Source organism: Sturnira hondurensis, unplaced genomic scaffold, assembly GCF_014824575.4.
Source record: "Sturnira hondurensis isolate 20B ecotype Veracruz unplaced genomic scaffold, ASM1482457v3 Scaffold0010428, whole genome shotgun sequence".
Taxonomy (NCBI): Eukaryota; Metazoa; Chordata; class Mammalia; order Chiroptera; family Phyllostomidae; genus Sturnira; species Sturnira hondurensis.
This window is the reverse complement of record NW_028083059.1, coordinates 2,755,415-2,770,275: the sequence shown is the minus strand read 5'-3', so window position 1 is coordinate 2,770,275 and position 14,861 is coordinate 2,755,415. Positions and strand designations below refer to the sequence as shown.

General features: G+C 46.5%; 1 protein-coding gene across 1 annotated transcript in view; it reads left to right on the top strand.

Moving 5' to 3' along the window:
• The window catches only part of FLT1 (fms related receptor tyrosine kinase 1), a 194,216-nt gene that overhangs the window by 157,111 nt on the left and 22,244 nt on the right, over window positions 1-14,861 (top strand). The window contains exons 18-22 of the mRNA XM_037058896.1: window positions 4,616-4,720; window positions 8,243-8,356; window positions 10,155-10,243; window positions 13,736-13,892; window positions 14,314-14,411. Of these exons, the coding sequence (XP_036914791.1) occupies window positions 4,616-4,720; window positions 8,243-8,356; window positions 10,155-10,243; window positions 13,736-13,892; window positions 14,314-14,411 (563 nt within the window). The remainder of the gene's footprint in view (window positions 1-4,615; window positions 4,721-8,242; window positions 8,357-10,154; window positions 10,244-13,735; window positions 13,893-14,313; window positions 14,412-14,861) is intronic.

Below are 14,861 nucleotides of genomic sequence, written 5' to 3'. Positions count from 1 at the left end.
GAACGCTGAGAGGACAGTCAGGGGACGAGGAACACCTGCGCGCTCTTTCGGACGTTGCCAGGCACCTTCTCTGAGCAGCAAACACAAAGGTGTTTGAATCTCTTCTTTCTAAGGAGATCGCCATAAAAGTGGACAAGTGAAAGGAAAGGAGGAGAGGCCAGTTCCATCAGGAGCTTAACAAGCACAGACACTCTTAAATAATGGCAGTTCTGAGGAGTCGGAAACTTATGACCTGGAATGCTGTTCAGGATGATGAGGAATAACAAACTCAAACTTTAGGGGAAAGAGTCGGTACTCTTCGGGGCTGTGGATCCAAAACCACTCCGCACAAACCTGCACTCTTATATACTGTGAAAGTCCTAGGAAATAATTGAAGTTTCTTTAAAAAAATAAAAACCACCCTCCCATCCCTCCATTTGAATATATGTCAAGGCCACTCTTTTTTTTTTTTTTTGAATCCTCATCTGAGGGTGGGTTTTTATTGATTTGAGGGAGAGAAGGGAAAGGGAGGGAGAGAAACACCAGTGTGAGAGAGAAACATCAATGGATTGCCTCCCTCGCGCGCCCTGACCGGGGATCAAACCCGAAACCTTTTGGTGCACAGGGCAACACCCCAACTAACTGAGCCACCTGGTCAGGGCCAAGTTTCGCTTTTGAAAAGCAGACTGTTGTCTTCCAGGTAACACAGATGCTACAAACACCAGGCAAATGTGCTTTCCCTCAGTTTATCCCCAAGTTGCTCCAGCTTGAACTTCACAGTGCAAATTAATCTCCAGCACAGTTGTTATAAAGCAATGGGTCCCTCAAAAACTCTTGCTTAAAATATTTGGGTTGTGGCTCTGAAGGTTTTCCACTCACTCCCATGCATGCCAGGGTCATCAACAGCTGGATCTAAGAAAGGAGATCCCACATCCAGTGTCCCCAGAGCCTGTCACTCAGTGTAAAGGGCCTGTTGTCCCAAATTCAGAGGCATGGCCCCCTTCCTTTCTCCCTCCCACACACAGACTATATGGAGGTGGAGGTGTGAGGTGACAGAGAGGAAGAAGTAGCTTTTCTCATTCTCTTGGGCCTTGAAACAATTCCACTTAGGTTTCTTCCTACGTGAGAAAGAGTCCTTGGCCCCAAGAGTATGTTCTGTTTGGCTTGAAGACGAAAACTAGAAATCAGGAAAAAAAACTGGAGAGACAGACAAAAAACATTAATGGCTGCTGACAGGAAATCAACCAAATTTAGAGTAGTTAAGGGCAGGTGGCAACTAGATGAGTTCCTTCTGCAAATTATAGGGCAGCTAGCCAAGCCCCGTCAGTGACCTTGGCACAGAACATGGGGTAATTTTCCCACAACCATGAGCCATTCCCAGGCCACGTTGCTTTCCAGAGTTATTAGTCACAATCAGATGTGCTCCTTCCAGGGCAGGACACGTGAGCTTTCCATCCATCTCTCCATTCCTCGGCCCACTGTCACTGAGATCCAGAACACATCCAGGAAGATTGCTAATCCTTCTACCAGAATTCCCCTGGGGCGCTGTGGATTTAGATAATCCCATTTTAGGAGATTCTCCTCCTTGAGGAGCTTTCTCATGGTTCTTCCCAGACTTGTCAGAAGCTATGATTTGGCTAATGTACGTGTGAGTGTCTTTGATGAGTGTAGCAAGTCAGCTAACAGTCTTTCAATGCAGAGTGTGTCTGCAAGGGTCAGAGAAATTCTCCTCTAACTAACTTGGGAGCAAAGAGGCCCAAGATCTGTTTGTTTTAAGCCAAATAAATGACACAGAAATCTGAAGCAGTCTGGCAAATGAAAGTAACCAAGATTACGTCTGGACAGATGGGAAGAAAAGGCAGGTTTGATGGACAGAGTACAGCAGGGTTGTGAATGTAGAGAAATGCACAGACCGAACCTCAGTACTCTGTGGGTTACTATCAGCCCTGGGGAGAGAAGTGGGAATTTACAGTACCTGAGAGCTAGATACACTTGGAGCCTGAGTCAAAGGTGTTGCTACCATTGAAATTCCTGAAGCCCAGGAATCCATTTTGTTAGTGATTCCTCACTAAACCTACAAATTTATAAATGTCTGACACTGCCCCTTCCTATTGGAAAATAAAGTCAGAATTAGCAAATATTGGAAACAACACAGGGCGTCTGGAATTTGGCAGGTGGACGATGCCTGGGCTGATGCTGCCCCTTGTAAGACTGGCCCTGGATGCCAGAGAGGGGCTGAGCCTCATGCTGCCACACGGGGTCCCCAGACCTTCCCAGGGACCCTGGCCAGTCATTCTTGGAAGAAATTCCCATATCGTTTCATTGTATGAAAATGACCTAGCACTTTTCCAAACTAGTTAGTGCCATTTCAGTAACACCAAGGAAGACTTTCAATGAAAAGGAGGATCAGGCAGTTCGAGTCCAGTGTGACTGGGCTCCATTGGAACTGGAACTGTGGGTCTGCTGGACTCCAGGGCTGAAGAATTACAGAGCAGGATTCCAGAAGATTAAAGAGCCCACAATAGTTTCATGCTGTTTTGGGAGGCAGCAGTCAGCTTCCAAGAGAATAAAGGGAAAGACTGAAGGAAGCCAAGTGAAAATGAATTGATTCTCACTGACAGAAACAAAGTCCCCAAGTACTGGTTAAAATAAAGGTCTTGTGGTGGCTACAGAGGGAATGCATGGGGGCTGGAGTGTGCAAAGAAAAGGCTTCCATCTGCCCCACACCAGCAAGGGTCTTTGCAGCATGTGGGGAGGAGTCCTGAAACAGAGATTGTCTTATTATTTCTCAGGCTCAAAACACTTCTCCTATTAGATGGTGGAGGGAGGCATTTCAAAAGGAAAATGTTGTTTTTTTAACCCCCACCCCCCAAAAAGGATAAGCCTGAGACCAAATGCAGCAATTTTTACGAGTCTGAAGAAGGGATCAGCCAGTGCTCTTCCCCTACCTGGTCTCTACCTCTAGAGGTTCTTCTACGCAAACTAAGAGTCCCCCTGTTAGTCTCTATCTTGGACAATTTTATCCGAAGAAGGAATCACTGACTACATCCAGCCCATTGTGTGTGCTCTGAGAACAATGATCTTTGTCAGTCACTACAGGTATGTGTGTGACCAGAGGAAAAGCACGTGATCCCACCAGTGTCCCCTTCCTGAGGCAGGGTGCGTCCCTGTGAGGTAGATGCAGAGACTGCTGAAAAGAGGCTCATATGATTGCCTTGGTAGCTGAGCCCTTCGTATGTCTTATCTGGATGCCTAGGGTGGTCGGGAATGGAGACACTAGGCAGAGGCAGGGTAAAGACATCTTTGTTACTGAGCAATTGTGCAGTAATAGTACAAAGAGTCTAAGAAAATGAAGCAGCAGAAAAGCTTCATTATAAACCTTAAAACATCTTTCAAAAACTGTCTGTTGGGGGAAGGGATTGGAGTATGAGGGACCCGGGAAGGACAGAAGGGACAGAGGAAGGGAGGGAGGGAGAGAGGAAGGTCGTCTAACTCACGGAGGCCTTATCAGAACAGTTTGAGAAAGAGGACTTGCTTGGGAGAGCAGGTGTTGTGTTAAATTAACCCCCATAACTACCGGGACTTAACTTTTGACCAGAGGCATTTTGTTGGCTTTTTTCCCTCAGAAGTCCCAAGAGGAGTGACTTCTTGGCTCACTCCTTTCGCCATATCATGCTTGAAATATTGCTCTAGGTTCTACTTAGCTCCCTATTTCCTGGTGAGCCAAAAGGAAGTCCCAGGGGACTTCCTTATAGAAGGTAGCTAAGGCTGCCCGGAGGATGCCCTCCTCACAGAGCATCACTCTCAAGGTCTCTGTCTCATGGGCCCTTCCATGCACCAGGTCCTGGGCTAGGTTCTGGGAAGATTCAGACATGATCATTGCTCCTCTCAGTCAAGTTGTCTCTTGCAAGCGTGAGGAAAGAAACCTGTGAAAGCTGTAGTGTTACGTAACGGGTACCAAGAAAGTAGCCTTGCCTTTTTGTGGCATGGCAACCGCCTCTCTGCGGTGAAACAATTACTACCAGTGGCTGATAGACTGATGTGCTGAACCAAGAGGATTTATAATTGTCATGTGGTAGAAATACCAGGACTATTTTGCCTGGCAAGGAAGTCAGAGAAATGAGTTCATGGTTATTATTATTTTTAAGCCATGAAGCATTATTATAACCAATAGCAATAACTCACATTCTCAATTTCTTACTTCCTGCTGAAAACAGGTCAAAAGAAATGACTTTAGGTGGCAAGAAAATGGGCCTATATTAAACATAGGGAAATCTTCTCGTTAATAATGTCATTAAGCAGTGGACGAGACTACTGAGGGTTTGCAGGCCTCTCCCTTCCAGGAGGATTTCGTGAAAAGGAAACTGGCCGTCCACGTGCACCAGAGGCCTGCTAGGGGTCCAGCACAGCTGTGAAGAATGAGGGCGTCGTAGATACACAGTAAAGAGCTGGGAAGAAGCTACTTCAGAAATGTGCCCCTTACTTTGACTCTTTTGGGGTCAGGTCATTGGAGATCCCATTCAGAACGACATGCCTCACATACACACTTAGGAAAAAATGGCGCTTCCTTCCTGAAAAACACTTCAACTCACCCTACGGTCTTGGCATACAAATCAGTGTATTACTTTTATTGTAGGCAAATCACTTGGAAGAGGGGCTTTTGGAAAAGTGGTACAAGCATCTGCCTTTGGCATCAAGAAATCACCCACATGCCGGACCGTGGCTGTAAAAATGCTGAAAGGTAAGGACACTGCAGTTTGCCTTCCAACCGACCCATTGCATCTCCTACGTGTTGAGAGGGGTTGGCTGTAGCCTAGAAACAGATCCAAGCTATTTCTGCTCTGGCCACATAACTTTCTTCTGCTGGGACCCTCTTTACTTCAGGAGTCTAAGATTAGGCCAGTGAGAGTTTAAAACAAACCTCGGTAATGAGACAATCCATATGGCCTATGGGAAAATGACTTCTGTCACCTTGAAGATAGTTCTTCTAACATATCTCAGGTTCTAGACGATCAGAGATTTAAGCCTATGGTAACCACAGGTTCAAAATTTTGAAACGACCCACTAAGACATTATAAGGGAAACTTAACTCTACATTATAAATCCCAAAGGCTTAGCCTAACTATAAAGTAAAACTATGAAACTAAAACATCTGAAATGATCAAAACCCTAAACTGCTTTATACTGTCAAGTCCCAATCATAAAACATCTTCTCTTTAGAAATTAACAACAACAACTAATTATCTCTCTAGTGTTGACAGGTATCACCACTCTGTGAAGTGCTGGGAGGCAGAGCCAAAACCATAGAGATATGACCACCAGCACAAGGCATATTGAAAGTGAAAATTGTGTAGACCAAACAAATCAAAGACTCATGGGTCCTTTGAAGTTTAGAAAACATTTGCTTCCTCATTTACAATGTTATTTTCATGTTACTCCAGTGCATTTTAAAGTCCCCAAACCAAAGACACAGGACTGAAAACCCAAAGGGCAGTTTTCAGCTTTCCAAAGTCTCCAGGATATTTCTGGGGGATTCCAAGGCCCTGGAAGCCATGCACCCAGCTAAGCAGGTTCCCAGCAAAGGCCTCCAGGAGAAAAAGGGCCATTTGCTAGGGGCACCTCAAGGCTCTTCTTCATCTTCTTCCTGCCCTGACACCATCACCACCACAGTATCATGTAATGGTATTCTCCGCCTCCAAAGGCTGTCCTTTTGGAAGGAAAGCTTTGTTAAAACTATACAAAGAGCCCTGGCTGGTGTAGTTCTGGGGACTGAGCGTGTTCCTGTGAACCAAACAACGGTGGTTCAATTCCCAGTCAGGCCACATGCCTGGGTTTCGGGCCAGTTCCCCGTGGGGGATGCACCAGAGGCAACCATACATTGGTGTGTCTCTCCCTCTCTCCTCCCCTTCCCGTCTAAAAATAAATAAATAGAATCCTATTTTTTAAAGTGTCAATATTAAAAAAATTATACAAAGAAATTGACAGTTCTACCCTTAAAGTAGCCAAGAAAGAGGTTTTGCATCCACAAGTCAGGACTTTTCGTTTAAGGAAGAACCCAGGCAATGGAAGAATTTCTGTGAGAACACCTACATTCCAGCACCCCACCCCCTATACCCCCACCCCAGATTCTGAAGAGAAGAGGCATCCACATGTCTTCTGTGTGAGAAAGCAGCAGACTAGGCACCTTAGTATATTAGGGTGAGCCACTTGAAATCACCATTGTCTTCACTTTCCCCCTACAGCCTTGTGAGGTAGACATCACTGTCCCCGTCTGCGGATGAAGGAACGTGGCCCAGAACGATTAGATAGTCTCTGCAATGCCATGCGGTGCCCCAGCGTAGAAGTAGGGGCTCGAGTGCAAGTCTTTCAGCTTTGAGAGCGGTGCTTCCTGGAAATGCCTGTTGCTCCAAAACCCTGAAACTAGTGCTGCCTGTTCTGGAGGCAATCTAGTATCCAACCCTGAAAAACACTGCAACTTAATCTGGAAGCATCTGCTCCCTAAGCTGGTCCCATGTCCCTGCTCCCTCCCACCCTCTGAATCTGAGAGAGGCGAAAGGCTGTGCTAAGAGTGGTACAAAATAAACGAACGGAGGGCCTGATGAGTTTGAGGGGGGAAATTCTGACCTGAGGCTCTTTTTTAAAGGCCCAAAGGATCTGCTCTATATATTACAGAAACAGTATGCGTGATATCGTTATAAATGCTTTCCTTTTTTTAAGCCATCAGCTTTGGTTGAAAAAGATTGCCAAATCAACCACTATATAAAATTCCTAAAAACTATTTTCATTCAGCTGTCTTGTTTTAAATTGGTTGACCATCTGTTTCTAGGAGAAACTGAAAAGGCAGAACTTCCAACAAAGGCCATGAGTCAGAAGCTCTTTCAAAATGCCCTTGAGCAAAACTTTTAACCTTTGGGGGCATCGTGCGCATGTCTGAAATGAGAGGAGTAACCATGTTGTTTATTTAGCTAATAAATATTTGTTGAGCGTTTTCTGTGAGCCAATCCCAACTTCACTGGAAGGCTTCCAAAGTTTATCTAATCATTATGAAAAATGATTTGTGCTTATGAAATACCATGTCAGTATCTACTGCAGTGTCAAATGCATACCCTTTGACCTATTCTAGGGCCATCTTACAGAAATGCATGCATGTGCAAAGACTACACACAGGCTCTCCATTACAGCATTATTTGTAATGGCAAAAAAAAAAAAAAAAACCCCAAACTGTGGATAGTCTAAATGTTCGGAAGGTCATAAACCAATTTTAAAAAGTGGAAAGAACCTCTGATATATTAAGAAGGAGAAAAGGCAAGTTTTAAATATATACATTTAAATATATGTATAATCCCATTCATGTAAATAGAAGAGACCTTTGATTGGGTAGATGTACGGATAGATAGGTAGACAGATACGTGGACAGATTTATAAAAGCATACAAAGGTCTGAAATCCCAAAAGATGAACAGTGGTTACTTTTAAAAAGTTAAGTGGGCTGGACCAGCTTTCACATTTTACTCTATAAACATCATACCATGAAATATTTTACAGTAAGATTATATGACTTTTTATTTCTAGAAATAACTTAAATATTTAAATACCTTAGAAATTAACCAGTAAAAACAGACAGAACTTAATTTAGGCTCTAGACTCTGCTAATTCTTAAACCAATGCTCTTTGTCTCTGGAATGAAATTGAAATCAGATGCTTATGGATCTTCACACCTGGAGATAGAGCCCTGTGGACTCCGGAGCGGAAAAAGTTATTTAGAGGGAGAAAATAACACATTGAAAAAGTGTTTGCAGAAATGGCCATCCTGCTGTTGCAGGTTCTTGTGCTCTTTCTTTGTAATTCCCCCAAGCGGGGAAAATTGAGAAAGGGAGGTGAGCTGTGGCCACGCCCCTTCCCTGAAGGTTCGGGAGGAGGGGAGCCTGGAAGGCGCCTCCAGGAGGCTCCCTGTCCTGAGTCAGCGCATTCCTGAGCAGGACTGGGTCCCCAAAGAGGAAGTGTGCAGTGACTACCCCACCACTGCTCTGGGTCTTACTGCAGCCGAAAGGATGTTGGCTCGGGGGGGGGGGGGGGGGGGGGGNTGGGGGGGGGGGGGGTAGGAGTAGCGAAAGCAATCCTGGGACTTGGCCTTTCTGTGGAATGTGGGGGAGTTAACGAAGCAACAGGCTGAGCAGTGACAAACGCGGAGGGCAGGGGTTTTGCCTCCTGCGGAAAGAGTCCCTTTGTCCTGCCCTCTTAACTCTTCCTTGCTTCTCACACAGAGGGTGCCACAGCCAGCGAGTACAAAGCTCTGATGACTGAGCTCAAGATCTTGACTCACATTGGCCACCACCTGAATGTAGTCAACCTGCTGGGAGCCTGTACCAAGCAAGGAGGTAAAGGCTCCATCTCCCCAGCCACACGCTAAGATAGAGTTCTCCAACAGGCAGCTCTTTCTCCCCACCCCTGTCCCTCCTCACCTGCTGGAAAATGGCCTTTCAAATAGGTCCAGAGGAAACAGTCTGTCACTTATAAACCCCCCCCCCCCCCGCCCGTCATGGAAATGTCTTCGCTGTAGAGTTAATTTAAAGGTCCTGAAGAGGACTGTCTTGTAGATCATCTTCCACAGGCCCAGGGTCGACTGGAGGGCATTTTTGATTTGATGGTGACTTTGAAGGAGTGTGACCAGAGCTAAAGTAAATGCACAGAAGGTCGCGCACTCCTTAAAATTTCACCTAAAGGAATGAATGTTCTAGAACACCTTTCTATCTTCCCTCATGGCAAGGTTACTGCTTGGCTATGATCGCTGCTTGAGCCAGAAGGAAAGGTGTAAGGTCCCTGTGCATATAAATGTTTTCCAAGCTGAACTAAGGTAGTAGATGAAGGACAGCCGGGAAAGACCTGTCGGCTGGAATCGCAGTGGGTAGAGAGAAAAGCTACGCATTGGGGAGGCCAGAACTAGAGAGACACAAACACAGCCCACCTGCTTCTCTGTCGTCCTGGAGTATTGACGAGTCGTAAGCTCTTTCTCTGCATTTACCCTGGCTCTGGTCACCCTCCTTCAAAGTCACCAGCAAAGCTGAACAGGGCGAAGCAGAGAACCCGCCTCCACCTGTGTCCCTGAGCTCCGGGTAGCCGGCTTCAGGATGGAAGCCCCTCCGGAGGGCAAGGATCGCTGGACCCCCGGCAGGCAGCCCAGACGCGGAGAATTCTCCCAGGTGGTGGGAGACGCACAACCTGTGGAAGCAACTTCCGGCTCTGCTGTCGGGATTCCTCACGTGCACTTTTAAACCAGTGCAGTCCTGGTGACTCTCTGGCTTTCTTTTAACCAGGAGTCGTCGGCAAACCGTGGCTCCAACCTGTGAGCTTAATTTGACGGTTTCAAATCGTTGAGGAGAAAACTCAAAAGAATACTAGTTTGCGATGTGAGAATTATGTAAAATTCAAATTCACGTGTTTGTAAAATTTTATTAAAGCGCACAGTCTTTCATTTGGTAGTATTGTTGGCTATGGCTGCCGTCACACTACCGAGGCAGAACTGAGGAGCTTTATAGCCTACAAAGCCTAAAATATTTACTGTCTGGTCCTTTACAAAAACGTTGGGCGGCCCCTGCTTCCGCCTTTCTTACCAGCCCCAAGGCAGAGGCTGCGCAGACACCCCCAGCAGCTGTGTGAGTGGGACGGACAGGGCAGGCAGCACCAGCCCGTTTTCGCAAGGGAAGGGAGGGGCTGCTTGACAATCCTGGGGCTGGTGTGACAGTCAGTGTCTGAGGCCCCTGTACTCGCTGGAGTCCTGCAAACAAGCAGAGGAGGTAGCTGGCTGTTACAGGTAGAGCCCTGGTTTTGGACCTTCCCTCCTCAAAGTTCCTTCTTTTTCCTCTTTTTTTTTTTTTCTGTTTCTCCCCCAGCCCTAACCCCCAATTGCCTCCATGCCTTTTGCATTTTTAAGCATATTTTATTGATTTTGCTATTACAGCTGTCCCATGTTTTTTCTTCCCCTTTATTTCCCTCCGCCCTACACCCTCCTGCCACCCTTTTGGTATTTTTTAATTGAAAAAAATGTCCCACCCTAAGTTGCATCTCTAGACCCGACTAATATAAAAGCAAGTTGGTTTGAGGTTTCTCAGGCCCACCGAAGGCTGGCAAATAGTTGACTAGCTTGGTGTGGCTGAGTTTGTGTGGTTTCCGTTGCAGGCCCTCTGATGGTGATTGTTGAATATTGCAAATATGGAAATCTATCCAACTACCTCAAGAGCAAACGAGACTTATTCTTTCTCAATAAGGTAAGGAATTTGGAGGTTGGAGGTTAAAACAGCAGTGACTTTCCATTTAGATTGTAACAGCATAAAGCAAGAGAAGCCTGTATTTTTCCATTAATGACTACATTTAAAATTCAATGTCTGTTTTTTCCTCCTTTTTCAAATATTCCTCCCATCCTAACACATCACACCATTTTGGTGGGCAGCACAGAGAATATCTGGCCCCCGTGTGCGGTGATAATTTGGGGTTAAATTTATGAGCCATCTATCTAAATACCTATGAAGTCATCTTGGTAACTTTCTCTCTCTCTTCTTCTCCCTCTTCCTCTCCCTCCCCAGATACACACAGGCAGACACAAACCACTCAGTCACTTGGTTTTTAAAAGATGATAAGGAGTGTAATTGTCTCAGTTTATTAGACTAGAGAAATTAAGGACTCAATCAGCTGAGTGACTTGACAGTCTACAATAGACCAATGGTGAGTCCCGAGGAAACATTGTCTTTTCTTCCTACTCCCCTTTCTCCCACTTCCCCACACCCTGACACCCTGTCACCCCTACACACACCCCCTGGACCAGACTTATCCACTCAAATTAAGCTCTGTAATAAAAGAAGCACTCAGGTCCGTACCTGAAGGCAAACCAAGTTTGAAAGAGATTACTGAGTGGAGAAGAAAACAGTGTGATAACTTTGTGCCCACGTGACCCACCCCACCAATGCCTGCCCTCCTGTAGTCTGGAGAAGCTCAGGAGACACTGGGTCAGTGCTATGAACTGACAATAAGCCATATAGGTGCTGAGTCCATGTAGTGTGGTGGCCAAGGGCCCAGGCTCTAGAATCAGACTGTCTGTGTTTAAATCCTGTTTCTACCATTTGCAAGATCTGGGACCTTGAGCAAGTTACTCAGTCTCTCTAAGTTTTGGTTTCTCACTTGCTAAATGGAGATAATGACACAACCCAGCTCATCGGATCATTAAGAGAATTGAATACAGTTAAGCGCTCAGTGAATGTTCATCATCATCACTGACCCACTGAGCTGGACAGATTGGGTGGGTCCAACTGAATGCCACTGGTCTGTATGATTTGTATGACAGATTAAGTGTCTAACATCCATGAATGGGGCCCATCCCTGGCACACGGGCAAAAGGCGTGATGTGGTGTACACATAAGGACCACTGACTGCCCCAGTCTCTCATCTCGTAAACTCTGGTCCAGCCGAAGATTTGGGTGTTCTACTTGACTGGCAGCATGTATGCAAAAACGCATTTTCTCACATTTTAAACCATGCCCTCTCCTAGTTAGAATTTTAAAGCTGAAAGGGATCTTTGTGAGCAGCTAGTTCACACTCTTACATTGTAGATGTGCCCAGAAAAGTCAAGTGATTGACGGACGTAAGAGCAGATACTTACCCAGTGATGAAGTCGAGGAGAAAGAACCCAGCTCTCTTGTCTCCCCTCCCAGTGTCTTTTCTGTGCAGTGCACTGCACAAGGAGGGGAAGACACCAGAAGACGTGGAAAGTGGTGCCCTGGGCTAGGAGCAGTGCAGACTCCCCTCCGTCCCTGAAACCCCGGACCGGCTGCAGGAGGAACTAAGCCAGCAGGATACCCCAGGGATCAGGGCAGGATGGAACGTTTGGGTTCACGCGTCCTTTGTTTTGAAGAGTTTGCTTCCTTCTCTGGCTATATTTAATGATTCACCACCCTGTTGGTGGAGCCTAGTGTTTTTGTGGAAAACACATGGCTGCGTTTCATATTTGGAACCTAAAGGAATATAAAGAGAAGGTGAAGGAAAAACCAAAAGGCAAAATAGAAATGGGATATTTTATTTTCCAAATAAATCACTGTATTCTGACAGAGTCCCAAAAGTTCAGTAAATCAACCTTTATTTCACAGAAATGGTTACTAATAAGCAAAGCTGAATATACCATTGACTGGCGGTCAGGAAGAGGGTGAGGGACTTGCGTTATGGGCTTGCAGACAGGCCCCGGCTGAGACTCCCGGGAAAGTGCAGGAGGCGCCCCGAGGGTGCGTGCAGCCTGGGCTGTGAGTGGGCCTGCTGAGCACCGTCTTCCCCCACGCCCTTCCCAGCACTCTTCCTCGGCTGCCTTCTGTCCTGGGGGGCGGGGGGGTTCATAAAAATAAAATTCCAGTCCCCGGCTGAACGGAATCAAATCTAACTGCCTCAGGGAGACAGTAACGAAGGCTTATATTCTTTAGCAGCTCTCAGTGGGTCACCTGGGTGGCGTTGGGCGTTCACTCGAGGCCGCCTCCCTCCTTCAGCGCAGGAAGGTCTCTGTTCGGGGAAGGCGCCTGATGGATACCCTGCTCGCCCCTCCTCCTGAAGCTCCCTCCTCTGTCCTCTGCTTGCTCACGCTGTGCCCTCTAGTGGAGGGATTACTCCTACTTTGTGACATTTCTAGGAAAAGCCAAGTAAGGGCGGGAAGCCTGGTGAACCTAGCACTGCCACCTGGCATTGGGGGATCACGGGGCACCATGGAACCCCACAGAACCCCAGTCCCTCTAGGCCCCTGTTTAAGTCTGGCCATCTAGCAGGATTGAGTTTGGGTGCGTAGTCCCATCACGAGGCCACGGGGAGTGCTAAGTTTTGTTGTTGCAGTTGCTAGATGAATTACAAAATGCGGTAAAAATCTTCTCTGGTCCCAAAGAAACACCCAGAGCAACAGCTCCTTTCCGGAGTCAAAACATAATGGGATGATAGGGCTTTTCAGACGAGGAAAATAAAACCCAGAAAAGTAAGGTGATTTGCCCCAGATCACATGATGAATGGCAGAGCCAGATCCTACACCAGGGCTTGGATGCTCAGTCCAGGCTGAAGGGCCTGTTCTGCCCCTGCTGGAATCAAACTGTATCTTTGTTTTCATTGGAGGGGGAAAACTAAGTTCCTATGCCCTCCTTTCCTAAGGAAACCGGAGAAACTGGTAACCATAGCCCTCTCCCATTCCTCCTCACAGGGATTACAGAGTGAAGCCCCAAATTCACTGGGGACCCTTTCCTACCATCCAAATCATCTTTAACCAGATGGTGCGTAGTAGGGAAACATGGTTAAGGGTACTGGCTACAGATGGCTGAACCTGAGTTCAAGATTTGCCATTTACTAGCTGCCTATGACTTTGGTTACTTGACTCCTCTGAACCTATTTTTTCATGCATAAGCAAGAACTCTCACAGAATTGTTAGAAAAATTAAGTGAGAACATATACCTAAAATTCTTAATATTCTGGCTCACACTGAGTAAGTTCTCAGTGAGTTCTAGCTGATATTAATACTCCTTTATCCTACGTAAGGTGCCGTCTAGAAGCCAGGTCACGAGCAGCATAGACTCCACGGCCCCAGGAGCAGGCAGTTGCCTGGTCACCGCAGGGTCCCTGCTGCGTGCTTACTCTCCTTGTACAGAATGACCTCCTCCCAACTCAGGCAGGGGCCATCTTGACGGGCTGTCTTCCCCATTTCGGTCTGGAGCCCTCTTTCATCTGCATCCTTCTTGTTCTCTGCAAAGGATGCAGCATTCCACGTGGAGCCTAGAAAAGAAACCACGGAGCCAGACTTGGAGCAAGGCAAGAAACAGAGACTAGATAGTGTCGCCAGCAGCGAGAGCTTCGCGAGCTCCGGGTTTCAGGAAGATAAAAGTCTAAGTGATGTTGAGGAAGAGGAGGGTAAGTACTAATAATTCCTTCCTGTCCTACAGTCTGAGATATTTTTACAACATACTGCGCATCTCTGAAATTTTTTTATTTATCACCCTAATAAACATCCGTGGGAGACTTGAAGGGTAATGTCCTGAGAAGATAAGATTTGAATTAAGATTATTTACAAAGTTACTAATTTGGACACGGAACTCTGTACCATTGTCCCCCCTCAAGCCTTTCTGTCTTAACAGACCCCCACGCTTTGGTAAAATGGGCCAGAGGCCTGGAAAAATCTCTGCTATTTGTACCAAAACTCAAATGCTCTGGAAAATGAACTCTGATCCACTTGTTGGTTTGTTTTTTGTTTTACTAACATTGTTTCAATGAGCTGGGATTTGGCAGAATAGCAAGCACCATTACAGACTGCTGCGGTTTTAATGCTTTCCAGATTCCGATGGTTTCTACAAGCAGCCCATAACCATGGAAGACCTGATTTCTTACAGTTTCCAAGTGGCTAGAGGCATGGAATTTCTGTCTTCGAGAAAGGTCAGCCTTGCTCTTCACCGTTGTTCTTGCCAGGCCTGGATACGTGGACACTCACATGGACAAACATGCCTTTGCTATAAATTCACTTCTCTTAGTATTTGCTTATGCTTATGTCCTTAAATATAAAGTAGACACCATGACAAATGCCTGAGTTTGTCCTGATAGGAGTGAGGAGTTCTGAGAACACTGAGTCTTAGATACCAAGGGGTAGAAAATAACTCCAGGGAAAAAATCTCGCTGGACAATCTTGGCCTCCGTTCTCCACATTGCCCTCCAGCATCTTTGCAACCCGGGCCAGAGTCTCAGCACACACACCACTTCCCAGGAGGCCCCGTGAGTCTGACTGGCTCTGCAGCTGGATCGCTGTCTGATGGCCGCAGCTCAGGTTCAAAGGTTGGGGGGGACGCTTTGCTCACTGGAAGAATGCGGTTGCAACTGCATTGACCAGGA